The 20,694-nt window shown below is 45.7% G+C and overlaps 1 protein-coding gene across 2 annotated transcripts in view; it reads left to right on the top strand.

Moving 5' to 3' along the window:
* The window catches only part of GGA2 (golgi associated, gamma adaptin ear containing, ARF binding protein 2), a 31,380-nt gene that overhangs the window by 7,665 nt on the left and 3,021 nt on the right, over window positions 1-20,694 (top strand). Inside the window, exons 2-17 of one of the 2 annotated variants that reach the window (XM_059897664.1) lie at window positions 127-180; window positions 1,235-1,319; window positions 2,127-2,202; window positions 3,086-3,184; window positions 5,701-5,824; window positions 7,057-7,160; window positions 8,642-8,722; window positions 9,267-9,404; window positions 10,487-10,568; window positions 13,314-13,439; window positions 14,205-14,327; window positions 14,624-14,652; window positions 15,046-15,179; window positions 16,582-16,739; window positions 18,950-19,119; window positions 20,102-20,212. In XM_059897664.1, coding sequence (XP_059753647.1) covers window positions 127-180; window positions 1,235-1,319; window positions 2,127-2,202; window positions 3,086-3,184; window positions 5,701-5,824; window positions 7,057-7,160; window positions 8,642-8,722; window positions 9,267-9,404; window positions 10,487-10,568; window positions 13,314-13,439; window positions 14,205-14,327; window positions 14,624-14,652; window positions 15,046-15,179; window positions 16,582-16,739; window positions 18,950-19,119; window positions 20,102-20,212 — 1,694 coding nt within the window. The remainder of the gene's footprint in view (window positions 1-126; window positions 181-1,234; window positions 1,320-2,126; window positions 2,203-3,085; window positions 3,185-5,700; window positions 5,825-7,056; window positions 7,161-8,641; window positions 8,723-9,266; window positions 9,405-10,486; window positions 10,569-13,313; window positions 13,440-14,204; window positions 14,328-14,623; window positions 14,653-15,045; window positions 15,180-16,581; window positions 16,740-18,949; window positions 19,120-20,101; window positions 20,213-20,694) is intronic. The other variant, XM_059897665.1, reaches the window with a different exon arrangement.

Below are 20,694 nucleotides of genomic sequence, written 5' to 3'. Positions count from 1 at the left end.
TTTTGGGAGGAGACAGAAATTCAGAGTGGCCTTGAAGAATGGATAGGATTTTGAGAGGAGAGAAGTGGACGTTCAGGCAAGAGGAATAGTGTCAGAGATATGACCATAAGAATTACTTATTTGCAGAGCTTGAAAGAGCTTCTCCGTCAGGACCAGTGAGATATTTCACTGGAGAGCCAGGTAAGCCAGGACAGGCTGGACAGTGGGGAGTAAGGGAAATGTTATGAAAGGGCAGGACGAAGACAGTCTCAGCAACTCCTTTGTGAGAATGTGGCCTGGTTCAGTCTGGGGGCGGGGCATGTGGAATGGGCATCCTTGTTGGGTTGCTGGCCGGGGATTCTAGGCAGCAGCAGTGGGAGGAGAGGAAGAAGCTGCTACCATCAAGCGCCAGGAAAGATACACACAACCCCTCATTCCAGGAAGTCAAGGATTGCCCCTCCCTTCAGTGGAGCAGGGTCTCAACATTAGGCCTTCTGATAATCCCTCTTTCTCCAGGTATCTCCTGCTCCTGGCTGTGCCCTGGTGCTCTTCATGCTCCGTGTCCTCAGATTTCATCCAAATATGAATGTTCCAATGGGGGAGACGCTAGCGTGACTAGATCTGGGTTCCTTGGGCATGTGTGTGGTAGCAGAGAGAAATAGCATTTTGAGGAGTGAAGGCAAGGAGGTCCTCTTGTCAGACTGGATAAGCCACTGACATGTGGAGAAGCTTCTTACATAGGATGGTCAGGAGATTTCAGTAAATGGAGGCTCAGATTTGGGCCTGTTACTTTGAGGATATGGTGGGAGCCGCTCAGGGCTTCATTGTATGTTCTAGTTTTCCTGTCACATGGCTAAGAAGCTTACAGGTTCTGGCCCATGCCCAGATGCTGACCCAAGCCCGTCCTCATTACAGGGCCAAAGTGGGGGAGTCCTGACACGGGCATGAAGAAGGTGCACATAGGCCATCCCCTGCACTGGGAATGGAGCCCCTTTCAGGACAGTAGCTTGTTAACCAGTTTAGTGGTTCATTCAGTCAGCAAACGGTCACTGAGGCCGTATCATGGGCCAGACACTGCCTGCCGGTGATGATCAGTCCAGGCCCCTGTCCCTTTCAGCTGTCTGCTCACTGGGTCTGATCCCCTAGAGGTGATGGCATGGTCCTTGGCTGTTGTCATATTTGGGGGGCTAGTGGTGTGGAGAGGTGTATGTTTCTCTTTATTATACTTTAATTTTATTTTTTATTTCCTTGACAGATAAAGCCACAGACCCAAGCATGTCAGAACAGGATTGGTCAGCTATCCAGAATTTCTGTGACCAAGTGAACACTGATCCCAATGGGTAAGGTGACTTCACACACATGCTTGACTTTGGGGGCACCTCAGACTGTGCATGCCTTTGTTTCTCAGGATTGTTTTACGTAGCATAGATTGTTGTTTCCTTTTTTTCTCCCTCTATGATCTACTGAGTACATTATTTTTCTAGAAATAGCAAATTCATGTGGTTTTCTAAAAAACAAATAGTCAGTTTGTAACTGGCAGTTACTTAAAAAATTTTAAATAGTGTTATGAAACACTACTCCTGAGGACATCTCTGAATGTTAGGGATAGAATGTAGCTAGGGTACGTAGCAATGTGAAAGATCAGTGTGTTCTCCATAATTTAAATGCAGTCTTTCTTAAGAAAAAGCAGGGGAAAAAGGGGTAAGATTTTGTTGAATTTGGTTTCTAAAGTATCTGGATAGGAATTTAAGAAATGAGTGAGTCATCCGGATGTTTTATCTCCATGTTGCTGAATATTCATTTAGAAACGAGCAAGAAGTTTGATCACATTTTCTGCTCTAGTGTTAACTGAGCAGTTGTCATATGACAGACAAGGTCTGTGCTGCTCACGACCAAGTTACTCACAGGTCTGGAAGTTGTAGGGGTGGGTTGACTGGGGAGAGGATGGTGTGCCCTGGAAGTGTAGCTATGAGGAGGGTGGGTGGGAGTCGGCCTCCTTCAGGGGCTCATGCCCGGCCGTGTGCAGTCACATCCCACCTCTGCTCTGGGACCCGAGCTCCTGGAGGAGAGGGGACTTTACCAGGTGTGCTCAGCCAGGCTGGTGTGTTCCTCTCCGCCCAGAGTCCAGGTGTCTTGTTTTCCCTTAGCTCAACCCATGCACCTTGGCTACTGGCCCACAAGATCCAGTCTCCACAAGAGAAAGAAGCTCTTTATGCCTTAACGGTGAGTTCGGCTTGCCCCTTAGCCTAAGCTCTCCTGTCCTGAGGCTAGCATTTCCGTGGGGAAGAGACTCTGAGAGGTTCACCTTCACTGGCCTTGAGAAAGCAGGCTGGAGGGAGTTCTGGGCTCAGATTGCCCCATCCTAGATCTGTTTCTGGAGAGTAGTATTGAGCCCGCTTTGCGAGAAGGAAAGGAAGGCTTTATTTCTTTTTGCCCTTTTTAGACCAGGGCTGGCAAGGTCAAGTCCCACAGGGCCAGAATGGTAACATAAGTGAATGAGCTGCTGGGTGGGGACCAAAGAACTGGAGAGCCCATGCCCAGTCTAAAGAGGGCAGCTACAGTGCAGGACCCGCTGGCTGTTGCCAGGCGTGAGTTTGGGCCCAATGTTGCTAGAACTTCCTGTTTAAGAGAAACTGGAAATCTGGATGTTTAAATATATGAATTCTCTGAATTTTTCAATATTGTTGACTGATTTGAAATGTTAAGCAAGATTGTGGACCAAAGAAAACATTTACGTGCCCAATTTGTCACTTGAGTGCCAGCAGGTAACCTGTAGTTTAACAGTTCTTGGGTATTCCATGTCCAATTTCTGCCTCTAAGGAGAAAGAAGGAAGTGATTCTCTGACTGGTTTCACCTGCCCAAAGGGTCTTCTTAAAAGGTGGGCTGACCTCAGGGTACCACACTGAGCTGTTTCCTGGGCACAAACCTGTCAGTTACAACAAGAGCAAACAGGCGCTTTTTTTTCTTAATCTGAAAGTGTCACCCTTTCTCCCAAACTTTAGTGTCCTCAGTCTTGAGCCGTGATTTCAGCAAATACTTACCAGGTTTAAATGAGCCCTGGAGCCAATGGTTTCCCCTTCTCATGGGGGTCCTGTGTCTGCGCAGGTGCTGGAGGTGTGTGTGAACCACTGTGGGGAGAAGTTCCACAATGAGGTGGCCAAGTTCCGCTTCCTGAACGAGCTCATCAAAGTGTTGTCCCCAAAGGTGAGTACCCTGGGCTTGGCTTTGCTCGCTGTTCTGCATGCCCCCCAGCTTTCAAATGCCTGTCACCCTTCTTGGTCCAGAGGCAGACCTGCTCATGGATAGAACCTGCCAGCCTGTCCCAGGTTTGTGAGAGCTGAGAGGTGAAAGCTTTCCTCTCCAAGGTGTAGGATGATGGTCATGGTCATCAGCTGATCCCCGCCCTTTGATTGTTAGCATTTTCAAATTCTCCCTTTAAAAATGGCCTTGTAGACAGGTGGCCTAGAGGGGCGAGCACAGAGGGGCCTAGCTGGTGGGCACAGGTTTCCTGGTAGAGACAGCAAGACATGCCGGGTGTAGCTCTAAGTTTCCTTCTTTCCTTGTCTTCTGTAGCTTTCCTCCTGGTACCTGTCTTAGCGACACCATTCTCGGGTAACTAACATTGGTGGAACCTTCCTTTGCTGCTTCCCAACAATTCTGATACCAACTGGGTGTCCTGTGATTTAATTCATTTCTGAAAATAAGTACTCAAAGTTGGGACAGACCCTACAGGTTAAGAGCTCAGTCCTACCTAGACTACACCTACTTCAGACACCGGTCATAAGTCTCGGGGATGTCCAAGCTACTTGCACTTCTGCCCGACCAACTACAAGTTCAGAGGTTCCTCTGACCCCCTCTGCCAGGTTCCATAATTAACTAGAAAGATTCACAGAGCACAGGAAAGCACTATACTTACTAATATTCTTTTACTGTAAAGAATATAAATGCAAGAGATACATAGGCCAAGGTCTTGGGGGTGAAGGGGGAGCAGAGCTTCCATGCCCTCTCCCGTGGAACCTGAGCATACCACCCTCCCAGCACATCCATGTGTTCAACCAGAAGGCTCTCTGGACCTGGTTGTTTCGGAGTTTTTATCTGGAATTATCTGGGCATGATTGATTTAATCACGGGCCATGTTATTGAACTCAGTCTCCAGCCTCCCTCTCCTCTTGGGGAGGTCAGGATAGGGCTGAAAGTTCCAACCCTCTAATCCCATGGTCAATCCCTCCCTTGAAACTAGGTGCCCACCAGGAGTGTTTAGCAGAAACTCAGGTATGGTCCATGGGGCTCATTGTAAATAACAAAAGACGTTCCTGTCACTTAGGAAATTCCAAGGGTCTTTGAAATTCTGTGCCAGGAGGAACTGAGGACAAGGGTCAAATATATATATATATATATATATTTTTTATATATATATATATAAATTTTTTTTTTTAATTTCCATAATCCTTTAATTTTAAGAGGATCTTTTATAATGATTCAAAACATTTGAGTTTCAGCAATTCCTTTCACTTTACCTTATTTTCATTCCAAATACATTTTTATTCTAGACTTGCCACAGTCAAATAATGAGTGTCCCCAGTGGCTCTAACCTAGAGGCCAATATATAGTAGGATTTAATTTTAGTGGCTTTATAGGTTGATTCTTTGAAGCCCAGAAAGAGCCCTGGAAATGGGAGCCAGATAATTTGTCTTCTAGCTGTGCCTCAGCTCTCTACCAGCCTTGGGCAGCTCACTTCTCTGGGCCTCAGCAGCCATCTCTTTAGTGATAGTGTGGATTGGGCAATCTACTAATGAAACTGCACAACTAGGATGGGATTTGAACCCAGCCAAAACTCAGATTGGGACTTGAACCCGCGGGCTGGGACTCAAACCCACTGTCTTTTTTTTTTTTTAATCATTATTATTAATTAATTAGTTTATTTATTTTCAGCTGCATCGGGTCTTCGTTGTTGCGCACCGGCTTTCTCTAGTTGTGGCGAGCGGGGGCTACTCTTGGTTGCGGTGCGTGGTCTTCTCATTGCGGTGGCTTCTCCTGTTGTAGAGCACGGGCACTAGGCGTGCGGGCTCCAGTAGTTGTGGCATGTGGGTTCAGTAATTGTGGCTTGTGGGCTCCAGAGCACAGGCTCAGTAGTTGTGGCGCACGGGCTTAGTTGCTCCACGGCACGTGGGATCCTCCCGGACCAGGGCTCGAACCCGTGTCCCCTGCATTGGCAGACGGATTCTTAACCACTGCGCCACCAGGGAAGTCCCAAACCCACTGTCTTTTAATTGAAATCAATCACCTGGTGTCAGGACTTACTGAAGCTCAGGTTCATTATGTCTCAGCACAGAAGGAGTTCAGCAAGAGGCAAAGTCATAGGCAAGAAGTAGATTTATTAATATAGGACGCCTGTGAGGGATACAAGCGCACAGGCAAGGCGGCTCTGCCCCGAGAACTAAGTGGGAAAACAGATTTATTTAGAGAGATATACATTCCAAAGGTAGACTGTCTCAAAAGGTGAGAGCAGTCCTGAAATATGGGGTGGTTAGTTTTTATGGGTTGGGTGATTTCATAGGCTAACGAGTGGGAGGATTATTCCAGCTATTTTGGGGAAGGGGCAGAGATTTCCAGGAATTGGGCCACCACTCACTTTCTTTTCTCTAAAGGTTATGTCCTGCCGCCTTCCTTCCTGTCTCACTAAGTCCCTTCCAGCTCTGTAATTCCCTTTCCTTTTTCAGTACCTAGGCTCCTGGACCACAGAAAAAGTTAAAGGAAGAGTCATTGAAATACTCTTCAGTTGGACAGTCTGGTTTCCAGAAGACATCAAGATCCGAGATGCTTACCAGATGCTGAAGAAGCAAGGTCTCACTACCATTACTTATGTTGCATTCCCTTTTCACAGTAGTTGTTCCTTCTTGCTTTTTTGTACGCTTTGTCAGTTTGGGGTGAAAGCTGGATATCTTGTGTCCAGTAGATACAACAGTAGAGGCTGACACAGTAATTTTGATCCCTGGAAATGGGCAGACCTTTCCTTCTGGTTGACAGGAGTTGAGCTGGGTTTGAGATGGTTGTTGCTGTAGTTACCCTCACTATACCAGGTTTCAGATTCCTCTAGTGTTAGCTTGTGTTTAGGGTGGAGGCTGATTGGCTAGAGAGTTTCTCTCAGTGTCTGCTCTACTCTCAGCTTTGGGTCTTCCTCTTGCTCTACACTTCAGAGGGGGTCTTATTCCATCGCCTTTCCTGACAGTAGACCCTTACTACTTGTTCCTCAGTGCCCAGAGCCTGGTGGTGGTGGTGCTGGTTCTGCTGTGAGTAAGCCTCAGTCTCAGGCAGGCATGTGTCCCTGGTCTTGGTGGGACCTGTTTGTGATCCTGTCCCATCCCGACTCGGGTCTGGGCTGGGACACGTTGCTGCCCCTCCCCCAGGGGCACAGGCTTTTCTTTTCTTTTTTTTCCAGCTGCAGTAGGTTTCCACCACTGTTCTGAGGACAACAGGTTTGGTGTCCTTCCCCCAGCAGTGTAAGGCTTTTCTGTCGGGAGAGAAGGATTTCAGTGGGCCATCAGGCCTTTCCCATTCTCTTTTTGTGAGGCCTCTGGAGAATGAGCTTATTCCTCTCATGTTGTGAGCCCCAGAGTGTGTCCTGCATAGAAGCTGGGAGTCCATGTTCCTTTTCTCTTGGGCTCTGTGGGAGGAACTTGGATTCAGGATGGACTATTTTTCTCCCTGTCGCATGCACTCTCTTAACATTTTTAGGAGTATTAGGGATTCTACACTAAGTTCTGGGCTCTGGGAGGTTGTATACCTGCATAAAATGATCAGTATTTGTATAGTGTAAGGCCCATTGACCACTAGCCTTACGGTCCGGTTCTGCTCTAATTTAGTTGGCTCTGACCTCCCCAACTTTGTGCTGGTTCCATGGATTCTCCCAAGGGAGGATGTAGAGCCTTGATCATACCCTGGGTGTATCTCTGTAAGGTCGTTGACAGTGTTTTCCTGGTGGGACATCAGGAACCAGGGGTTTCTGGACTTTATACTGGATCCTGCTGAAGTCAACGGGTACCTATATCCGTATATTCATGAGTTGCATGTTTTAGGAATCATAAAGCAAGACCCTAAACTACCAGTGGATAAAATCTTGCCCCCACCTTCTCCCTGGCCCAAGAGCTCCATCTTTGATGCCGATGAAGAAAAGTCAAAGGTAAGGAGCTTCTCCCTGACCTTGGTGGCCTACCTGGAGTCTGACCAGACCCCTTCTTTTTTTTTTTTGAATTTTTGAATTTTATTTTATTTATCTTTTTATACAGCAGGTTCTTATTTGTTGTCCATTTTATACATATTAGTGTATATATATCAATCCCAATCTCCCAATTCATCACAGCACCACAGATCCCTTCTTTTAGGGACTCTCCTGCAATGTCCCCTGATCCCGAACCAAAGTGTGGGAGAGTGTGGGGAGGTGGGTTTTGAGTTCCCTGTGGAGCAGAGAGAGGTAGCTTAAGGTCTGGATGTTTTCTTTGTGGATAGGCCAAATGATAAGTGTCCTGTTCTTTATGTCTTTCACTTTATCTGTTCAGTGTTCCTGAGGGAAAGAAGGTACGAAAAGATAACCCTAGTGGGTAATATGGGTGGTTGGTCATATCCAGAGTGTGGTGTCGGGAGAGGAGAGTGGGGAGTAAAGAATTGGTTGTATGTTGGCTCAGATATTTTTAGTGTCAGTAAGCGTGATCTCACCCATTTTCCTTCCATTACTGTCTCCCAGAATTGTTGCTCCTCAGACATCAGTAAGGAGAGGGAAGGGAAAAGCAAGGTGGTCCAAACCTAGGTCAAGACCCAGGGATAACTCCAGGGTGCCCCTGAAAGGTGGCAGTGCTTTTGGTCATGAGTGTTCTTGGTCCCTCACAAGGTCTGGTGAGTGTAGAACCAGGAAGACTCCAGTCCGAGGACGGGCCTCTTCTGGTACCCTCTGCCTTCCAACTGCAGCTGTCAGCTGTACTCTTCCCTTGGATCTAGGTGCTCGCTGTGGGCAGAATGAGCAGGGCTGTGCTGGGTTCTGGGCGGCTTTCCCTCTGGCTCCTCTCCTGCGGGTGCTTCCCTGTTGCAGGGGGTGGGAGGAGCAGGGGAGGAGGTGTGGCATGGACTTCTGAGAAAGGTAGTCTTGTGTCAGCTGCTTAGACTCTCCGGCACTCAGTATCTGCATCTGTCCTGCCATCCATCCAACAAAGAGTGAGTGACTCCTGTACCTATTGGGAATAAGGTGGACAAGATCGCCAGGGTCTGTCACATCAGAGTATGCGGTCCAAGACAGCCTTGGCACTGTTGACATTTTGGGCCAGTTAACTTTCTTGTTGGAGGTCGTTAGGCACTGAAGGGTAGAGTGTGTACAGTATCCCTTTACCCGCTAGATGCCAGGGGTACCCCCAGTTGTGATGACCGCAAATGTCTGCGGACTTTGCCAGAGGTTCCCTGGGGACATCCACCTCCCTACCCCATGGAAAGACCAGTGGTCTGTGGGGATGGTCATAATCCTTACCTTATGGTGTCGTTGTGAGCATTTGGTAAGGTAATGCGTATAAAATGTGCGAGCTGTTATTAGTGCTGATTCTGCTATTGCTGGTGCTGTGAGTCTGGGCCGTTTGACACGGAGGGAATTGGTTTCACCTAGTCTTGTTCCCTCTTCAGCTTCTGACAAGGCTTCTGAAGAGCAGCCATCCTGAGGATCTTCAGGCTGCAAACCGGCTGATCAAGAATTTGGTCAAGGAGGTGGGCGTTTTCCAGGGGGTTCCGCAGAGCCAGCATTTGACAGGGGCTGGGCAGTGTGTATGTGTGTGTGTGTGCTTGAGGGAGGGTGTGGGTACACAGTTGTCTGGGAGAAGGGATGGCCGCCTAGCCCTGAACCGGGGAACAGCTGTGGGCTCCCTGAAGGGCAGCGAGGTGGTGACTGGAAGCAGAAACTGCTGTGTGTTTCTCAAGTACTTCTGTCCAGGAACTCAAAGCATTTCACAGACACCAGTTTCTGTCCCAGTGACCGGTATTGGTGTGGATAGAATCCAGGTTTGGGAATTTCTTTTCCAGAGGGAGTAAGGCTGGTGGTACAAAGGAGTAGTCCCAGCTCCCCAAACTGCATTGTCTGTCCCAGGAATTCCGGGCCTTGAGCATCTTCTCTACCCGCTGAGTGAACACTCCATCCACTCCGTGTTTTGGTGGCTTCCCTGAGCTCTCCACAGTGCAGCGCCCCTTTCCCGGCGCTTGTTCAGCCTTTCTCCAGAGCTTCTGCTCCCTCACTTCATCCTCTTTCTCCCAAAAGGAACAAGAAAAATCAGAAAAGGTGTCCAAGAGAGTGAGCGCTGTGGAGGAGGTACGGAGCCACGTGAAGGTGCTGCAGGAGATGCTGAGCGTGTACCGCAGGCCAGGGCAGGCCCCGCCAGACCAGGCCGCCTTGCAGGTGCTCTTTGTAAAACTAAATTGCAGGTGGGCCTGAGTGTCACCGACCTACTAGGAATACACATGTATTTCAGGAAGTCATCATACGATCAAAATTTATGTCCCTCACCCGCCCCTAACTTCCTCATTCCCTTCCCTTCTGTTCCTGCCTCTCTGCCCATCCCCAGGCAACCGCTGATTCGTTTCCTGTTCTGATTAGTATATATTTCCTAGACTCTTATATAAATGGAATGATACAGTATTACACTTTTTTTTTTGGTCAGGCTTCTCTTCTCCCCCTTGGCGTAATTATTTGAGACCCATTCGTTTTTTTTTTTTTTTTTTTTTTGGCTGCACCGCTTGGCATGTGGGGTCTCAGTTCCCTGACCGGGGATCAAACCCATGGCCTGTGCTTTGGGAGTGTGGAGTCTTTTTTTTTTTTTGATTGCAAAGCAGTGTTCATTATTATTATTACCATTTTTAACATTTTTATCGGAGTATAATTGCTTTACAATGGTGTGTTAGTTTCTGCTGTATAACAAAGGGAGTCAGCTACATGTATACATATCCCCATATCCCCTCCCTCTTGCGTCTCTCTCCCACCCTCCCTATCCCACCCCTCTAGGTGGTCACAAAGCACCGAGCTGATCTTCCTGTGCTATGCTGGGGAGCGTGGAGTCTTAACCACTGGACCGCCAGGGAGGTCCCAGTAGTTTATTCCTTTTTACTGCTGAGTGGTACCCCGTTGTATGCATATATCACAATATGTATATCCATTCGTCTGTTGATGGATATTTGGGTTGTTTCCAGCTTTGGGTGATTATGAATTAACCTGCTGTAAACAGTTGTATACAGGATTTTGTGTGAACATACACTTTCCTTTCTCTTGGGTAAACTCCTCGGCGTGGGATTGCTAGGTCATATGCTACATGTATTGTTAACTCTTTAAGAAACTGCCAAACTATTTTCCAGAGTGTTTGTATCATTTTATATTTCTGACAGCAGTGTAGAGATTTCCCATTTCTTCACATTTACACATCTTGAGATCTTTCTTTTTTTATAACACACTTACTGAGAATTTATATAACAAGCTCTGTTTTGTAGGTCGTGTATGAGAGGTGTGAAAAGCTGCGGCCCACCCTGTTCCGGCTGGCAAGCGATACCACCGATGATGACGATGCGCTTGGTATGATCTTTTTTTTCTTTAATTTAAAAAAGAAATTATATTTATTTTTGGCTGCGTTGGGTCTTTGTTGCTGTGTGCGGGCTTTTTCCAGTTGGGACGAGTAGGGGCTACTCTTCGTTGTGTTGCTCGGGCTTCTCATTGTGGTGACTTCTCTTGTTGTGGAGCACAGGCTCTAGGCGTGCGGGCTTCAGTAGTTGTAGCATGTGGGCTCAGTAGTTGTGGCGCACGGGCTTAGTTGCTCTGCAGCATGTGGGATCGTCCCAGACCAGGGATTGAACTTGTGTCCCCTGCATTGGCAGGCAGATTCTTAACCACTGCACCACCTGGGAAGTCCCTTGGTACAGTCTTATTCTTTAGGCATAGACAGCACCCAAGAGTGCAGGACAGACATGGGGCTTCCTGCCGTGCTGCTGGCGCAGAAACAGGACAGTGGCCCCTAGGTGTTATGGTGGTTGGGCTTGGGGAGGGCGTGGCCTGAGTTGATTCTTCTAATTTCCAGAGGAATCTAAGTTTGAGCAAGAAATGAGCCGCAAGTCTGAAAGCATAGAGAAGGGTGGAAATTTACCATGTAGATTGGGTGTGAAGGGGATAGAAGAAAGAGTGGCTACAGTTGAAGGCTTGAAGAAAGGCTGAACGTTCTCAGAGGTCTGAGAAACAGCTGCGAGGGGCTCCTTGGAAGCTTTCACACCCAAAGTGCCTTCAGGGGCTGGGTGGGGAGTCTAAGTGGGGATACCAAGTGGAAGGCACAGGGGAGAACTGTAATCCTGTACACAGGTATTGAAACGTTTAAAACTATTTTATTTTATGGAAAATCTCAAAACACATAACAGGGATTTATTCTATCCCCATGTACTCTTCACCTTTTGTTAATAATTACCAACTCATGGCCAGTCTTTTGATCTTGTTTTATCTGTACTGCTTTCTCCCTCCATCCTCCCCGCTACATCCCCAATTCTATTTGTTTTATTTTAATACGATCTGGCACCTTATTAGATGTCTGTTTGATGACTGTCTATGCATTTACTTTATTTACTTTACTTACTTATTTTTATAGGATCTTAGTTCCCCGACCAGGGATCAAAAACCCGTGCCCCCCTGCAGTGGAAGCACGGAGTCTTAACCTCTGGACCACCGGGGGAGTCCTCCCGGTTCTATTTTTAAGCAAATTCCAAACATTTCAAAGTAACCAGTCAGTGTTCAGATTTTCCTGGGCATTTTTCCCTCTAATCATTCCTTGCTGACCCTCTTTCTTTTTTTTAAGTTTGTTATAAATCAGTATCAAAAAGAAAAAACACGCTTTGTAATTGGTTGATATTTAAGTCCCTTTTAATGGATAGCCCCCATTCTTTTTTACTTCATGCATGAAAAACATGTCCTTTGACTTGCAGAGTTTCTCTTGGTCTCAATTTTCTGATGGCATCTCCCATGGTATTTTTTTTTTTTTTTTTTTTTAATTTATTTTTGGCTGTGTTGGGTCTTCGTTTCTGTGCGAGGGCTTTCTCTAGTTGCGGCAAGCGGGGGCCACTCTTCATCGTGGTGCGTGGGCCTCTCACTATCGCGGCCTCTCTTGTTGCGGAGCACAGGCTCCAGACACGCAGGCTCAGTACTTGTGGCTCACGGGCCTAGTTGCTCCGCGGCACGTGGGATCTTCCCAGACCAGGGCTCGAACCCCTGTCCCCTGCATTGGCAGGCGGATTCTCAACCACTGCGCCACCAGGGAAGCCCTCCCATGGTATTTAATGTTTCTCTGTTCCTGATATTTCTGAAATTCCTGCTTTCTTATGAATTGGATCAGGAGGCTTGTTCAGATTCAGGTTCAAATGGCGGGGCGTGTGAGGGGGAGCAAGAATGCTTCACAGGTGATGTGAAGAGGCCCGTGGTATCTGGTTTTCTGGTTTTTTTGTGATGTAATTATTGTCTAAACCCGTTATTTCCTCTGGTTGCGATGAAGTCAAAGGTCACAAAATTTAAATTTTAATCACCTTGCACATGCCAAATAAAACACTTTGCCAGGTGAATTCAACCTCGTGTTAGTTCACAACTTCCATCCAGTTTAAAAAGTGACAGGAAATGAATAGTTGGTCACTCTTGCAGTGCTCTCCTAGTACCGTGGCCTGCAGTGTTATACATAGCCCCTGGCCCTGTTGCTGTTCTGTCTGTCTCCTAGAGAGGCTTTCTTGCAGGTAAACCGGATCATGAGATACTCTTGACATTTTTGAAATCCACTGCGTACTTTATACTTACAGGATGTTTCAATTTGGATGTCAGATTTTCGTCAGGAATACTTGATCTGTACTTAGATTTTATAAAATTTACAGGTGAAAAAGTAGATTCGTGTACCAACTTTTTTCCTACACGCTTCCCAATGACTGAATAAAGTACCAAAAATTTCTTTTAGTATTTGCATCCACATTGACAAAATAGCTTTAAGTTTCGAATTAAAATTAAAGTTTTAGTTCCTCAGTTGAAAGACCCATATTTCAAGTGTTGGCCATCATATTGGACAGTACAGACAAAGAAAGTGAAAAAATTTGGTTCCTCCTACATCCTGCGAAGAAAGTGTTGAGGTTCAGGGGTTGAGTGACTGGGTGTGCCAGGGGACTGATCTCATGATCTGGGGGCAGGAGGCAGGGATATACTGAACCTGGCAGAGCCGTGTGACAGCTGCTTTGTGGAGTGGCTTAAAAAAGACTGAGATTGTTGGTAGCTAAACCAGGGGATTCTGATTTTTCTCTCATTCCTCAGCGGAGGTTCTCCAGGCAAATGACCTCCTCACCCAGGGAGTTCTGCTGTACAAACAGGTGATGGAGGGCCGTGTCACCTTTGGGAGCACAGTGGTCAGCTCTTTGGGAGACATACCTGTCTCCAGAGGTATGTGCAGAGAGCCTCTCCCACCCTCTGCCGTGGGGCAGGCTGCAAACACCGGGAAAGAAATGGATCCCTGAACGCTCTGGGTTATGGTATAGAAATGAGAGAGCATGTCCTCTTTTCCCTTTCCCTTGGGGACTGGTTTTATATAGCCAGCCTCTGCCCCACGTGCCATCATGGGTTGACTGCTAGGCTGGAACTAGCTTTGGCTGTAAACAGAAGCGGTGGCTATACCGTGCCCAGGTTTGGATTGCACCTCTCATGAGTGCTTACTTATGGGAGCTCACACCAAAAAAAATATGACCTTCTTCGGGTGGTTCCTAGTGCCAGACTAGCTAAATCAGAATAATCTGGAGTACTGGTTAAAATGCAGATTCTCGGACCTTCTGAATCAAGACTACTTAGAGCTGGGACCCGCATTTTTATCAAGCACTCGAGATGCTTCTGATTCACTGTGGTCAGAACCTCAAAGGCCTCTGACCTGGAGCAGTCAGCTCTGCTAGTGTCCAGGTTGAATGGACCGTTAGAGGATTCTGTGTTTACTGGGGTGGGAAGGCAGTTCCTCTGGTTACCTCGTATTTCAGATGCCACTCAAGGCTGTAAGTCGAGCCAGTCAGCTGAGGTGGAAGGTTCATCTGGGGTGTGCTTAAGGGTAGGGTGATGTGAGGTCTTTTGATTGGGAGGAGGCCTGAGGGAAACTGATAACCTTTAAGTGGAGACTTTGCTCTTCTTCTGACTGACTTATTTTCCTAAGTGTCTGTTTTCTAGTCTTTCAGAATCCAGCAGGCTGCATGAAGAACTGCCCCCTGATTGACTTGGAGGTGGACAGTGGGTCCGAGCAGGCTGGGACTGTGGCGCCATCTTTACTGCATCAGGACCTGGCAGCCTTAGGTGAGGGTGGTGTTTAGGGGCAGCAGGCACAGAATGGCCCTGATTCCCAGGGAGAGAGTAAGCCCATTCCCCTTGGGGAGACTATGCCTGTTTTTAGAAGGAATTGGGTATACCGGGAAGTTCAGAGAGGTCCTCCTTGTACTCAGTTTCAGATTTGCCATGAATGAGTTGAATGACTTTGGGTAATTTGTTTTGTCTAGGCTTTCTAAATATTCTAGAAAGGATGATGGTATCAGTCTCCAATTCATATCAGGTAGAGCTACTGGTGTGCATCTCACTCTGTTCCTTCTTTACAGGGATCAGTGATGGCCCAGTTACTAAAAAGGTAAGGAAGCTCTTCCTAGGGACCGGAGAGGAGAGGGCAAGTCCCTCAAACCTACCTTCATGAGGGCAGCAGTGCCTGGGGGAGGGTGGAGGGCTACAGCGTAGCCTGGTGGCACTGTGGACTCGGAGGTCCAAAGCCTCTTCCTCACCTCTGCTGTCTGGCTTGAACCCCTGGAGGGGTTTTGCTCTCCTTCTTCCCTACCCTCTTCTGTTGTATCCAGGCTCCCGCTTACCAAAGGTCTGCTGAGGAGTCACGTCCTCTTGACCTTTCTCCACCTGCCCCAGGAAGTGTAGTAAGCCTGGGCTTTGGGGTCAGGAGAGCTGTGCCGTGATGTTACCATGGCTCATAGTCACTCGTGCTCTGGCCTTACGTTAGTCATTCCTGCTTTGACAGGTTGCGAGTCAGAATTGCGGTCAGGAAAAGAGGAACCCTACCACCAGCACGCTGCCGGGTGGTGGTGTTCAGAGCCCTTCTGCAGAAAGGAACTTGCTGGATCTCCTCTCCCCACAGCCGTCTCCGGGACCTCTGTGAGTGTTGTGGGCAAGGAACGTAGAGGAGTGGCTCCTGTGTGCAGTTCTCGCTCACTGCACGAGGCCAGGCAGAGGGGCCCAGGGGTGCTGCTCTGCCTGAAGGGCTGCTTCCTTTCTATCGAAGTTCAATGCGTGCTGCTCCTTTCACTCTGCTTCCTAAGTCAGGAAAATACACGTTTTGGCCCAGACCTCCAGAAAGGGGTGTAAGGAGCAGCAGCAGTAGATGAGGATGACGTTTTTTGTCTTTATAGGTTTTTTTTTTTTTTCCTGATTTCAGTGTAATTTGAAGCAAAGTTTGATTACTAGAGAAATAGATAATATAGAAAGTCCCAAATATCACTCTCTAAAGACAATGTTGAATGGTCCTTCTTTGCTTTTTTTCTACACATGTAGTAATGTGTTACTGTGGCTTATTTTTACACAAATGAGATTACAATTTACAAACTGTACTCCACTGTGGTTTTTTATATCACACATCTTGGATACATTTTCATCAATTTATGTAAACTTGCCTCATTCTAATAGTTGAATAATAATTCATATACATATAATATATATATTTAATCATTTCTCTCATGTGGATATTTACATAGCTTCCAGGTTGGAGGAACCTGGAGTGTTTCTATAGTACAGATTTATAAAAGTAGAGGTGCTCTTAGGTATGAGTATAAATATATTTTCATAGATCCTGTCCCTTTGCCTCTGGCAAGGCTGGAACACTTTGCCTTCCCCCAAACAGCCTGAGAGCCTGTGTCCCTGGTGGAGACCACAGAGCTGGGTGGAAATGGAGATGTGCTGGGAGGTCATTCTTGTTTGTACCCGTAGGGGGTTTCTTCCTAGTTTACTGTTTATAACCGCTTGACATGGAGTCAGTAATAATTCTAATTTTGGTGGGTTACTTACGTGTGGAGTTTGGTTTCCCATAAATGTTTTTGATTTGTATTCCAAATGGACAAAATCATGAAGTATGAATGAAGTGGTCAATGTAACTTGTGCTGTCATCTTCCTAGCTTACGTCACGCTGGTGATCATGTATGGGAAACTTCATCTGACTGAGCTACTTGTTGTCAGAGACTGCCTGACAACTACAACATTAATTACTTTATTGGGTCCTTATTGTATGCACACATTCCGCTCAGTGCTCTTCATACACTTTCTCATTTAATTCTTGTAACAGCCTATGAGATAGATACTAAACTGTTTCTATTTTACAGATAAGAAAACTGAGGCATTGGTTAGATTACTTGTCTAAAGTCATACACCCGTAAAATATATACATACACACATATACACATGCATATATATTTATTTTTTTCCCCTTATTTTTCAGAAAGCCTAATCAGATTCCTGGATTTCTGTACAGTTTTTGCCAGTCTTGATATTTATTATTTCTTTGCAGGAATTATATTCCGCAGAAAAGTATCCCCAAGGAAGTGCCACCAGGTACTAAGTCCTCTCCAGGTTGGTCCTGGGAGGCTGGCCCATTGGCTTCTTCTCCATCTTCCCAGAATACACCTCTGGCTCAAGTGTTTGTCCCTTTGGAGTCTGTTAAGCCCAGTAAGTACGGTTTCACCCTTTTTTTCCCTTTCTGTTAGATGCCCAGCTTTATCCACTCTGGATTGGTGTGGGTGGCTCTTAAACTGGGGAAGATGAGTGGGGGAGAGATATTGCCTGGGGACAGAGGATAAGGCGGGTGGCCTATGGTCTCTTAGCTAATACTTTTTTTTAGTTTTCTCTGTCTTGAAGTTGACACTGAAGGATACTGGCAGGCGAAATTTAATTAGGGACCTTGAATCCACTTAGGGAGATGATCTTCATTTGGAATTCAAGAAGGGAATGTTCAGTGTGATCTGAAATAACTCAGAAGAGGTGGAATTAGAAAGAAAGGAAGAATTTGGCTGGTGATCCTCTTCCTTTCTAATGATCCTCATTAAGGCAGGAAAAGTAGCTATTAACCTCCCTTACAAAGAAAAGGAAACGGAAGGCCCAGCTAAGTAAGGTGACTGCCTGTGGTCAGCACACTGGTATGCGAGCGGGAAACAACTGGGGTCTTTAGATCTAGGGCCTGGGCCCCTTCCTTGGGCACAGGGCCTTCCTGCGGCTCAGTGTGGTGAGCTCAGATTACAGAGGGCCCTGGAACCAGGCAGACGAAATAAAGTCAGCAGTGGGGTCCCTTTGCATACTTACTTTATTAATTTTTATTTAAACATAATAAATGTTCATTGTTAATTTCCTGGTTTTGATAATTGCACTGTAGTTATATATAATGTTAACATTTGAGGGAGCTGGGTGAAGGGTACATGGGAATTCTTTGTGTTTTTGTAACTTTTTGTATATCTGAAATTATTAAAAAACAAAATTAAAAACAAAAACAATATTCAATATAGTTTTAGAAAAGATAGAATAGAGCAGAAAATTAAAATCATCTGTACCATTACCACCCAGAGATGGAAGTTCTGTTAATATCTTGATGTATTTTCCTGTTTTATCCATGTACATATGTTTAGTAAATTGTTACCATAGTATATATACTGTTTTATATCCTGCTTTATTTAATATTATAAGCTATAGCATTGTTTCATGCCCTTATTCTTCAAAACCTTGATTTTTTAAAAATGATTTCATTCTTATGGCACTAACATGTACTGTAACTCATTTATTCAGTTTCTTTCTGAAGGATAATTTGTTTCCAGTTGTTTACTGTTATAAACAGTGTTACAGTGAACAACCCATTGCAAAAAATGGAGATCCATTTTTGAAACTTTCCTGATTATTTCATTAGGATATATACTTAAAAGTGGAAATGCTGGGTGTAGACATTTAAAATTTTGATCTTCGTTACCAAGTTCCTTCCTGGAAGGACTGCCTTTTTCCCCATAACCTCACCTCCATACCTCATGAGTATTTTCAGTCTTTTAAATCTCCGACAGTTTCATTGTTAAACTATATTTTTATAATGTGCATTCTGATAAGTGATGTTTGGCATGAAATAAGGATCTTCATTAAAATTTTTTCCATATGGTTAACAAGCTGCCTGCCATTTATTGAATCAGCCAGTGATTTTCAAATATATGCTCTTGACATGTTAAATTCTCATATTTGGGTCTGTTCTGCATGCTGTTTTCAATTGCAATTTTGTACATATCTGAGTATTTATTAATGCAAATAGCCCTACTCTCCCTTCTTTTTTAATGGTTAGTCTAATGTATCTTTTCCCAAAATTAACTTACGAATCATTTCTTAGCTAAACTAGAACAATCTCTTTAGTATTTCCAAGACCTAATTAATTTGAAAAGATCTGCTGTCCTTATAGTTTTGTAAAATTAAATATAAGAGATGTGTATGTGTATGTAGTCATACAAAAGAAACCAGAAGGATATAAGCCCAGATGTTAGCAGTGCTTATTTCTGGGGAGTATTAAGGGTGTTTTTTATTTACTCCTTTATGGTATCCTGTATTTTCTATAGTGTTCATACATTATTTTAATCGTAATCATTTCTTGCTCAAAAAAATGTTTGTTTTTTTTTTCTTAAACTGGTACTGGATGGTTGGATGGAGGGGAGAGATCAGTTTGGAATGTCATGGGAGTCCAACTAGAGGTAACGAGGACTTGGATTATGGTGGTGCAGAGGGTTAATTCCAGGAGCTGTTCTGACTGGAGAAGCAACAGGATTTGGTGATAGGTGCACATCTCTTTCAAGCATGGCTCCTCTTTCAGGGGAGTGTGTAATAGTGCTAATCCTTTTGGTTGGGTCCTTCTCTACCAGGCAACCTGCCTCCTCTTATCGTGTATGACCGGAATGGATTCAGAATTCTGCTCCACTTTTCCCAGACTGGGGCCCCTGGCCACCCAGAGGTGCAGGTGCTACTGTTGACCATGATGAGCACGGCCACCCAGCCTGTCTGGGACATCATGTTTCAAGTAGCTGTGCCAAAGGTGAGTCAGCGGCTGGCCCGCTCCTTTGAATTTTTCAATAAAGGCTATCATTTTTGAGCACCAGTTCCTTTGCTGGGATGTTATCTATTAGGTGGAAGGGTTAGAATCTTCACTCAAAGTAGGTTAAGATAAAATCGGAATCTTGTTGGCTCATTTAACTGAGGATTCCTGAATGTCTGACTTCAGATATGGCTGGATTCAGGTAAATTCTTAAACAGTTCCTTAAGGATCTGTCACTTTCTATCTCTTGACTTTGTTTTTCCTCTCTGGACCCTGTTCTCTCATAGACTCCCTCCACCATGCAGGAAAATGGTTACCAGCCGCTCCAGAGTTACATGGTCCTTATCGCTTTTTATCTCAGAAGGAAACTCTCCCCTGACATGAGGCATGCATATTGGTTACCTAAGGAAGGGCTAGGATTGGCCTTGTTGGTATTACTTGCATACCTTGGACCAGTAACTCGTGTTAAGGGGTATGAGGTACTCTGGCCAAGTTGCATGTTATGTTTTTTTCTCGAGGGAAGTAGGTCCCCACAGATTAACAGCCATACCAGAATCACAAGAAATGGGCAAGGGGCCTGTCCTGAAAGGAAGGATTCAAAGCAGACAAAAATAAACTATGTGTTTTCTAATACTCATGGTAATTTTGTAGGGCATGCACTATTACTACCTCTGTCTTGTAAATTAAATTATCAATCCAAGGTTCAGAAAGGTTAAATATTTAGCCCCAAATCACAGAGCTAGTAAGAGGCAGAGTTAGAATTCAACCCCAGGTATGCTCTCACTCTTCATGCTGCCTCTCAGAAGCCAACCTTTGATCACACAACTTCAGATACATTCTATGTATGGGTCGAAGGGTTTTTGGATCCTTTTCATCAATTGGTGGGGTGGAGACCAAGCTCTCCTGTTCACCTGATCTCCCTCATTAAAGCTGTAGTTCGTTAGGAATGAGTTATATGTTGGATTTTTTTCCCCCCCAATAGTCAATGAGAGTGAAACTACAGCCAGCGTCCAGCTCCAAGCTTCCTGCTTTCAGTCCTTTGATGCCTCCAGCAGTGATCTCTCAGATGCTGCTGCTTGACAATCCACACAAAGTATGTTCTGGTGTCTGTGGTAGCAGGGAAATGGGGGCCCCTGAACTCGAGGGAGGCAGCTGGGCAGGTGGAGAGAGGCATATTGAGGTCTTGCTTTGGTTGGGATGGTGGTAGAACGTCCCTTGCCAGAGTCCGTTTTCCTCTGGGGCTTATTGAAAGATCTGTGACCAGATTGTCATAGCTGGGGACCAAGGGAGTGGTACACACTCTCCCTAATCCCATGGAATCCTCTCAAAGGGTGAGGCCAGTCTGTCCTCTTAGCTGGTCTCCAGGAGGCCTCCCAGGAGGTAAGCCTGGCTCCCTGTGTGTTTGCAGTCCCAGAGGGTCAAGGCCAGGGTGTGCCTGTCACACAGTTGCTTGAAGCCCTCACTTGGGTGGAGTTAACATACATATACTGTTACTTGGTGACTACGGGGTGGGTAAAGGCTTTTACTCAGGGCCTGTCTCTGTGTTCACTCCCCACTAATATAACGTCTTTTTAT

This window comes from Balaenoptera ricei, chromosome 15 (assembly GCF_028023285.1).
Source record: "Balaenoptera ricei isolate mBalRic1 chromosome 15, mBalRic1.hap2, whole genome shotgun sequence".
NCBI lineage: Eukaryota > Metazoa > Chordata > Mammalia > Artiodactyla > Balaenopteridae > Balaenoptera > Balaenoptera ricei.
Note: the sequence above shows the minus strand (reverse complement) of the source record. Positions and strands in the feature narration are given on the sequence as shown.